General features: G+C 35.1%; 1 protein-coding gene across 1 annotated transcript in view; it reads left to right on the top strand.

Moving 5' to 3' along the window:
* Positions 1–10,473, top strand: part of Cntln (centlein, centrosomal protein) — a 192,596-nt gene that overhangs the window by 51,960 nt on the left and 130,163 nt on the right. The window contains exon 6 of the mRNA XM_013020759.1: positions 1,447–1,609. Within this exon, the coding sequence (XP_012876213.1) occupies positions 1,447–1,609 (163 nt within the window). The remainder of the gene's footprint in view (positions 1–1,446; positions 1,610–10,473) is intronic.

Below are 10,473 nucleotides of genomic sequence, written 5' to 3' on the forward strand. Positions count from 1 at the left end.
TTTCTTTCTTTCTTTCTTTCTTTCTTTCTTTCTTTCTTTCTTTCTTTCTTTCTTTCTTTTTTGTCAGTTGTGGGGCTTGAACTCTGGGCCTGGGCACACTGTCCCTCAGCTCTTCAGCTCACGGCTAGCACTCTACCACTTGAGCCACAGCGCTACTTCCAGTTTTCTGGTGTTTTATTGGAGTTAAGAGTCTCACAGTCTTTACTGACTGGGCTGACTTTGAACTGCGAATCTCAGATCTCAGGCTCCTGAGTAGCTAGGATTACAGGTGTGAGCCACTGGTGCCCAGCCTGCATATTTCTTTTGTACTTTAAAACTTTAGTTTATTTTTATGAAATACCAGTGTGAAACTCTAGGTTAAGAAAATACTATTTAAGATGAAATCTCAAAATGTGAATAATATGAAGTATACCTTTTTTGGGGCGCTGGAATTTGAATTTAGGGACTTGTGCTTGATATGCAGGTCCTGCTGTACTACTTATGCTGTACCTGTAGTCCTTTTTCTTTATGTTTTGAATAGGGTCCTGCTTTTTGACTGGACTTATTTTCCTCCCATGTTGGAAGAATATACATGTGGGATAATGCACCTGTATCACTGCACCCAGTTTTTAATTGTTTGATATGAGGATCTAATGAGTTTTTTTTTTTTTTTTTGCCGTTGTTGGTCTTGAATCATGGTCCTCACAATCTCAGCCTTCTGAGTAGCAAGGTATGAGACATCACACCTGGCTTATAAAATAAATTTTGATGAAATGCATTTCCATAAGTATTTTTCTTTTCAAATAGAATATATAAAATAATTTCTAATTTTACATAATATGTATCACACAGGACTTACTGCTGCAGCATTTTCAAAATGTCTAACACAGAGGTGTGATTCTCGTGGTGATTACCACCAATAGGTCTTTTTTCTTCCTTCTTACTAGTAATCACATGGGAACTTACACAGATTGGTTTTTCCTTATGCTATTCTCTCTCCTTCTGACTTTGGTGACTCCTTATCTTGGTCTTATTTTAGGCCCCTGTGATTTCAAACTAATATTAGCAGTGATGCTTAATTGCCTTTTGCAACACTTGTAAATGTATTTCAAGTTCTGTATTATACAAAATGAAAATGGACTTATCCTCTGCTCAAAATGATTTGATAACTGTAGTTGAGATTGTTTGTTGATTCTTGGAACTGTAGTACTGATTTAATTTCAACAGGAAGGTGGTCCTATGACCATGTATCCAGGGATTTTATTACTATCAAGCCATAATAGAAAATTGATAAGTATTTACCTTTGAAAATCATAGTAGTTCTATCAATACTTTATATATTTTTTATTATATTTTCCTGTAGTAAAGAATAATAAATGAAAAACAGGAAGCTAATCTCCAACCTTAGGTGAACCTTAGGTGAGATGATTTGTATTCAAGCTTGCATATATTATTTACTTTGCACAGGAAAGAATTGCAGGAGTTACAGAACCTATACAAACAGAACAGTGAACATACAGCACAGCAAGCTGAGCTGATCCAGCAACTTCAGGTTCTCAATATGGACACACAAAAAGTACTGAAAAATCAGGAAGACATTCACACAGCTGAAAGTATATCACATCAAAAAGTATGTTTCTGCTTTTCTTTCATAAAAGTACAAAGTTTTATGTATGAACTTAGGAAAATCAATTGAATATTTAGTTTTAGAAATTTTTGCCTTTTAATTGATTCTTTTTACTTGTATTTCTTCCAAATTAAAAATGAGCTGTAGGGCTGGGAAGATGGCTCAGTGGTAGAGTGCTTGCCTTGCATGCATGAGGCCCTGGATTCGATCCTCAGCACCACATAAGCAGAAAAAGTCAGAAGTGGCGCTGTGGCTCAAGTGGTAGAGCACTAGCGTTGAGCTGAAGAGCTGAGAAACAGTGCCCAGGCCCAGAGTTGAGACCCGACAAGACAACAACAACAACAACAACAACAAACAAAAAACAGTAACCAACAAGCTAGATGCTGGTGGCTTTCACGTGTACTCTTAGCTACTGGGGCGAATGAGATCTGAGGGTGGTGGTTCAAAGCCAGCCCAAACAAGAAAGTTTATGAGACTCTTATCTCCAATAAACTACTAGAAGACTGGAAGTGACACTGTGGCTCAAGTGGTAGAGCACTAGCCTTGAGCTGAAATGCTGAGGGACAGTGTCCAGACCCAGAGTTCAGGCCCCACGACCAGAAAAAAAAAAAAGAACTGTAATTGAATTTGATAATATTTGAAGTTTTCTGCCTTAGCTTGTTTACAGCTGAATCATTGAAAAATAGATGTACACTTACTTCTTAGTTTATTTTTTTTGAAAATTAAAGTTTTATATCTTCTGTGAAACATGCCAGGCATATAACCCCTAAACCAAAAAGAATTCAGGGAAAGGAATTGTTCAGCCTTCTTTTTATAAGAAGTTATTTGATCAAATACAATTCTAGTTTATGACTTAGGTAGACCTCATTATAAAATTGTACATTTTATTGACAAGTGTGCACAAACAAAAAGGTAATGTTGACAGGGTCTTCAGGATCAATATTTTCAAAGGATTTTTCTCTTTTGTATGTTTACTTTCAATAGTTATTTTACATTTAAGGACACCTAATTATGCTTATTCAGCAGCAACAATTATAGCTAGTAATTTAAAGAAACACTTATTGAATTATTTATCTGTTTGATGTAATTATATTTTAATTATTTATTGGCACAACTAAGATTTAATTTATGTCCTCCTGTGTGCAAGGAAGGTGCTTTATTACTTGAGCCATCCTCCCAGTCCTTTTTTACTTTAGTTATTTTTCAGGTAGGGTATTGTTCCTTTACCCTGCATTGTTCTTGGACAATGAGCAGTCATAACCAATTGTTACCTGTTGGGATTACAGTCATGTACCAACATGCCCAGCTTGTTTGTTGACATGGGGATTTGTGTTAACCTTTTGTCTAGGCAGGCTTGAACTCCATTCATCTCAATTTCTATCTCCTGAGCAGCTAGAGTTATAGGCATGAGCACCATTCCTGACCCCTATGATAAGTTATTTACTTAACTTATATATGATAAGTTATATACTTAACATATTTATATTGATTTATGCTGATACCAGTTTTATTCCCTTTGAACAGCTGAGGCTCGTGAAGCTCATGGAAGTTAACAAGTACAAACTATTTTGTTAAAAGTTTCCAATTTATTTTAATCTGTGTGTTCTGGGGAAAAACACAGCAAAAGGGCTATTATTGGCAATTAACATAAAATAAATACCTTTAATAAACATCTTTAAACCTGTATTTTTAAGTAGGACATTGGGGCAATAGATTTCTATCTATATTCTGTATTCCTTTGTGTTCTCCAAGGACAAGAATGATACCAAGCAGGAGAGTAAATCCAGTCCTCTCCTCTTCAGTGAGAGCAGCTGAATGTGATAGGATTGCTCATTGTGTTTTTGTTACTAAACCAGGCTCTATTGCTAAAATGATTTGAAACTGCTCTTATTAATAACTTTGTTTTCTCTCTTTGTTACTGTTGATGATAGTTTCTTGGTAGATATTTTAAAATTGTTGACTTTCAATGGAATATAGTTGTGTGTTTTTATTCTTTGAGTTTTTTTTCCTAGTTCTTGATATCTGTTTTTTTTTCCTGTTTAGATTTACCTTCTAGGTAGTTTTATCCAATTATCTGTCATTTCAAAAACTGTATTGTTTTTATGCAGAGGATTCCCAACTTTATCTACACTGAATCTCTTTCTTTGAACTCAAGGACAGAGTGTATCTAATTGTTTACTTTGCTTAAGTATCTAGTGGTCATCCTATACTCATTATGTTCAAAGCTAAGCTGCTGTCTCCCCTCTTTTCAACACATGCCTAGAGTTCTATTTCTCATCTCCCCTGCTATCACCATTCTGTCCATACCATCATCATGTATCACTTAGATTTCTGTCTTACTTTTACTTTGTTTCTCTGCTCAGGCATTAGACTCAAGTCCACACTCAACAATATACTTTTGCTAAAACCAAGTGAGTCAGATTAGATAACATTTCTCTTCAGTCTTTCCAGTGTTTTTACAGCCCATGGAAGATAAAGCCTAAATTCTCTCTATAACCTGTAGAGATCTATATGATCTGACCTTGTATTACCTCTCTGGTATGTCTTCACTTTCTCTTAATTACTCCCCTTTAGCCATATTAATCTTCATTTTGTTTCTTTTTTTTTAGTTGTTATGATGAAATTTATTATATAAAAGAATAGTAACATTTTTTTGTATATATTTTTATTGTAAAAATATTGTATAAAGGGGTTACAGTTACATGAGTAAGGTAACGAGTACATTTCTTATTGGACGTTGTTACCTCCTCCTTTGTTTTTCTCCTTGTTTCTTGAGCATTCTTCAGCTTCAAGATCTTTGCGCTTCCCTCCAGTACCTGAGTGCTTTTTTCCCTAGTTATCTGCATAAATACTATTCTACTTCCTTTGTTACCTCATAAAGCTTAAAATAGACATTCAGTTAGAGAGGTAAAAATTATTAATGTAATAGAAACCAAGGGAAAGATAGGAACATAGTTTGGGGATATTTCCAGGCTAGATATAAAGAGGCCTATCCCAATACTAGAGAAGTTTATTCTAAGAAGTTAAGAACATCTGTGAGATGAAGTACTTTTGAGTAGCTCTCCCAAATGAACTGCCTGAAAGCATAAATTCTCTCCTTAGTTCCTTTACTAAATTTGGAAAGGGGGAGCTAATATTTCCTTATTTGGATAAATTGTCCTAACTAAGTTTTGATCTGGGTAATTTGGGAAACATACCATATCTTTCCTCTAGGATTATGTTTATTTTATCCAATAATCATTTTAGAGAATTAAACATTTTGTTGTGCTTATTAATATTGAGGCAGAAAAAAAACCAAAACAAGCTGATATAGAAACAAGAGTTTTTTTTTTCTTAGTGTACTGTATGAAGCTGTTTCTTTTTTCTTTCATTTTTTCCCCATTTGGTTTACCCATTGTTGTCACTGTTTTTATTTTAGTACCCTTTGTATCATATATAAGTTTATCTGGTTTGGGATTTGGAAGGGGAATCACAGAAATAGTGAGACAAAGGACAAAAGGTGAATCAATGCAACAGTGATATTCTCAAGACATTGTGTTGGAAAACAACTTGGTTGAGAGGGGAGTTGGGGGGATAGGGATAGCAGGCTAAAATGAAGGAGGGGAAATAATGTTTGACAAGAATTGTACTAATTTTCTTACTTATGTATCTGTAACCCCTCTTTATAAAATTACTTTTACCAAAAAATTAATATCTTTTTTCCCTTTCTATTCTATTTTTTAAAGAAATTATTACTGGGAATTGAAATTACATATTTATGCTTGCTAGACAAGTGTTCTACCACTTGAATGATGGTTCCAGGCCTGTTTAATATTTTTATACTTTCTTTGTGTAGATTAAACTCCATTTTCCTTTTTTCGATCCTCAAACATTACTTCCACAAGTATGAGTGTGTTTGTATTTGTGTGTGTATATCTTTCTTTAAAATTTTTATTTTATTATATAGGTGATGTACAGAGGAGTTACAGTTACATAAGTAAGTAATGAGTATATTTCTTCTCAAATGTTGTTATCCCCTGCCTTGTTTTTCTCCCATTTACCTTCCCCCACCCCCATCAGATAAACATATATACAAGGCACAGGGTACCAAAATAAAAAAAACAGTGACATGGAATAAACCAAAGGAAAAAAAATGAAAGAAAAAAAGAAATAACCACACAGTACATTAAAAACAAAAACAAAACCCGCGTTTCCATATTTTGGAGTTCATTTTGATTAACATCATTTTATATGGTCATATGTACATAGCTATTGAGCTATTGTGATCCTCTGCTAGGATCCTCTGCTAGACAGATACTGATTATTACAAACTAGAGAAACCAGAGAGCCTACTTGATTTTTTCAAGTCTTTCCATTTTCTTATGAATGGGCGATGCTATTCTTTCTGATGGAAGCATAGAATTCCATTACGTATATACCGCATTTTCTTGATCCATTCCTCTATTAAGGGGCATCTGGTTCCATATCTTAGCCATGGTAAATAATGGTGCAATGAGTAAAGTTGTGCTTGTAGCTCTAGTGTGGCCTAGCTTGTGATCATTTGGGTAAATGCTCAAGAGTGGGATTGCTGGATCTATGTTTAATCTTTTGAGGAACCTCCATACTGCAGAGTGGTTGAACCAGTTCACATTCCTACCAACAGTGTAGTAGCCTCCCTTTTGACCACATCCCCACCAGCATTTGTTATTATTTGTTTTCTTAATAATGGCCATTCTAACAGGGTGAAGTTGGAATCTCAATGTAGTTTTGATTTGCATTTCTTTTATGACCAGAGATGTTGAACATTTCTTCATGTGTCTATTGGCTATTATTTCCTCTTCAGGGAACTCTTCTTCAAGTCTTTAGCCCATTTATTAATCAGGCAATTGTTTCTTTGAGGATTTGTTGTTGGGGATTTAATTTTTTGAGCTCTAGGTATGTTTTTAATATGAGGCCCTTGTCTGTTGTATAGCTAGTACAGATCTTCTCCCAATCTGTGGGATTTCTATTTATCTTGCTGGCTATGTACTTTGCCATGAAGAATCACTGCAGTTTAATGCAGTTCCATTTATCCATCCTTTATTTGATTTGTTCTGTTTCTGGATCTTTATTTAGGAGGTTTCAACCAGTGCCAAGGAGCTCTAATCTATCCCATGTCCTTATCCTTTCAGGATATCTGCTCTTTCCTCAAGGTCTGATCCATTTGGAGGTGATTCTGGTGCAGGCTGATATGTAAGCATCTACGATATTTTGGCTCTCTTATCAAAGATGGCCATATATCTGTGTGATAATTCTGGGTCTTTAATTCTATTCTATTGGTTCTCAGGCCTGTCCATGTGCCAGTTCCAAGCTGTTTTTATAATTTTGGCTCTATAACAAGAGTTTGAAGTTTGGTACTGATATTCCTCCAGCACTGTTTTTCCTGTTAAGAATTGTTTTTGCTATTCAAAGTCTTTTATTCCATATGAATATTTAGATTGCATCTTCTATTTCGTTAAACAGTGATGTTGGCATATTGATGGATATTGATTGGCATTGCATTGAATTTGAAGAGAGCTTTGGGCAGAATTGCCATTTTAACATCATTTGCCATGATGTTAAACCTCCCAGTCCAGGAGCATGGGAGATTTTTTTCCACATCCTTAAATCTGTTTTAATTTCCTTTTTTAGGTTTATAAAGTTTTCATCATAGAGGTCCTTCACCTCTTTGGTTGTTAATTCCTATGTATTTTATTATTTTTGAGGCTATTACAAAAGGAATTGCTTTCCTGATTTCATCCTTATCTTTTCATTGTTGGCATACAGAAAAGCTACTTATTTTTGTGCATTAATATACCTTGCTACTTTGCCAAAATTTTGGACCAGCTTGAGTAACTAGGGAGAGGATTCGATGGCTTCTTAAAATGGAGGATCATGTCACCTGCAAAGAGGGGAGAGTTTTACTTCTTCTTTCCCTATTTGGATCTTACTGTTCTGGCTAGGAATTCCAATACAATATTGAAGAGGAGTGGAGAGAGCAGACACCCTTGTCTTGTTCCTTATTTCAGAGGAAGTATTTCTAACTTTTCACCATTAAGTATACAGCCTTTATTATATTGAGGAATGTGCCATGGGTTTCTAGTTTCTCCACAGCTTTCATCATAAAGAGGTGGTGGAGCTTGTCAAATGATTTTTCTGCTTCTTGGAGATGATCATGTGGTTCTTGTCCTTGGTCCTATTGATGTGTGTTGAATTACATTAATTGACTGTGTATAGTGAATGAGCTTTGCATCCCTGGAATGAATCTTGTTTAATCATAGTGTATGAGTTTTTTGATTAGCTGTTGAAGTTGATTGGCCAGAATTTTATTGAGAAGTTTTTTTTATGAACGTTCACTAAAGAAATGGGCCTATAGTTCTCTTTCTTTCATGAGTCCTGATCTGGTTTTGGGGTGAGGATTATGCTTACCTCATAGAATGAGTTTGGTAGTGATCTTTCACTTTCAATTTCATTAAAGCGTTCGAGGAGTATTGGAGTGAGTTCTCCTTTGAAGACCTTATAGAATTCAGTTATGAATCCATCTGGTACTGGGCTTTTCTCGGATGGGAGGTCTTTTATTGCCATATCTATTTCAATACTTGATATGGGTCTATTGGTTTAGATCTTGGTTTCATTTGGGTATTGCCCTCCCCCCCCTTTTTTTTCTTTTTGGTCAGATTTGCTAAGGTTCTGCCAATTTTGTTAATTGTTTTGTTGGTCCTTACAAGTTTTGTGGACTCTAAATCAGTTAATTCTGATTTAATTATTTGTTTCCATCCACTCTGTTGGAGTTTGTCTTGTTGCTCATTTTCAAGGAACTTAAGTCCATCATTAAACTGATGATTTGAGATTTTTCCAATTTGTTGATGTAGAAACTCAGAGCTATAAATTTTCCTCTGAATTCTGCCTTTGTTGTGTCCCAGAGGAGCTGGAATTTTATTTGTTCATTTTTATTAATTACCATGAACAGTTGAATTTCCTTTCCGATCTCTTCAATGACCCAGTGCTGATTCCACAATGTATTGTTTAGTCTCTGTGAGTTACAGAATTTTCTATGGTGGCTTTTGGTATTGAGCTCTTATTTTATTCCACTGTGGTCTGAAATAATGTAGAGAATAAGTTCTGAATTTGCACAGATTTGCTTTGTGATCTAAAACATGGTATATTTTGGAGAATGTTCCATGTGCTTCCAAGAAGAACATATATTCTGATACTACTGGGTAAAATATTCTGTAGATGTCTGTTAAGTCTAGCTGGTCTATGCAGTTGTTAAATTCTGAGGTTTCTCTGTTGAGTTTTTGCTGGGTTGATCTATCCAGAGGTGACAGTGGTGTGTTAAAGTCATCAACTAGCAATGTGTTTGGATCTATGTATGATTTTAGGGTAAGTAGTGTTTGTCTGATGAATTTGGGTGCTCTAGCATTTGCTGTGTATTTATAATTGTTATATCCTCCTGTAGAAGAGTTCCCTTTATTGCTATAGAATTTATCTTGATTCTTGTTCTGAAATTACAGTTTACATAGTAGTATTTTAATATTTTAATTTTGACTAATTTCTTTATGTTCAGAGTTGTTCATAAGGTTTTCAGTGTTATCTTCAAGTAGATTAGTTCAATAGGATTTTTTACTTCATACATTTTGCTTGTATATTTATTTTTGTTTTTGGGTCCGGTCGTGGGGCCTGAACTCTGGGCTTGTGCGCTATCCCCCAGCTCTTCAGCTCAAGGCAAGCGCTCTACCACTTGAGCCATAGTGCCACTTCTGGCTTTTTTTTTTCTGCTATGTGGTGCTGAGGAATTGAACCCAGGGCCTCAAGCATGCAAGACAAGTGCTCTACCACTGAGCCATCTTCCCAGCCCTTGCTTGTTTATTTAAACTTAATAAATTTTTCTTGGATAGTCTATGTATAGTTAGTTATTCCTAAAAAGAAAGAAAAAATGTTTTCTAATTCCATCTCCTGGAAGCAAATACTGTTAACACTTTAAATATACTTCTTTAGATTTCAAAGTATATTATGTATGAACAAATTTTTGTGGTACACAAAGTTTTGTGGTACACACTAACATTCCGTCTATAATTGGGAGCCTAAAATAGGCAGATTTGGTGGGATCAAGGACTTGGGTGGAAATGAGTCCCAGCAGAAAAAGGCCAGAAGCATGGCTTAACAGTAGTGCACCTACCTAGCAAATGAGTTGCCCTGAGTTCAAATGTCACTACCACCAGAAATATTACTTTAGCCAGTTTTTCTTGTAAATTATATTATTTAAAATTTTCAGTACTGTAAATAAATGTTTAATTAATACCTTTTTGTTTTTATTATTTCATTACCTAGTTTAGTTAAAAACTGTTTCAGGACTCTTATTATGGAAATTAGGGCAAGGTAGTTTCTCTTTAGGGCGTTGGAATATCTAAAATGTTTCCTCTTGATTTATGTCACCATCACAACATCTTTATCCCCCTTCCATCCACCTCTTCCATTGTATTGCTTGATTCTGTGGCATATACAATGAATTCTTGCCTGCATTCTCAGCCCTTCCAGCTTTATTCTTTGATTCCTCTCCCCTGGGCCCCACCCTCTGCTCTTGCAGGTACCTATTTCCTGGTACTTTGTTGTGTTCTGACTTAGTGTTTTTAAACAATTATACTATTTGGGTACTTCATAGGGTATATTACACTTCAGTTAATTCATTTGTAACCCCTTGCTTACCATCTAGTATGTTTATTTATAGATTTATAGGCAAATTGTGGCTGATACAAATGAGGAAAACCATACAACCTATCTTTTTCTGGGTCTGGCTTACTTTGCTTACTTAATATAATTTTTCCAAGTCTTTCCAGTTTCTTACAAATGGTATGATATCATTCTTTCTG

The sequence above is a fragment of the Dipodomys ordii genome, unplaced genomic scaffold (genome assembly GCF_000151885.1).
Source record: "Dipodomys ordii isolate 6190 unplaced genomic scaffold, Dord_2.0 Scaffold53, whole genome shotgun sequence".
NCBI lineage: Eukaryota > Metazoa > Chordata > Mammalia > Rodentia > Heteromyidae > Dipodomys > Dipodomys ordii.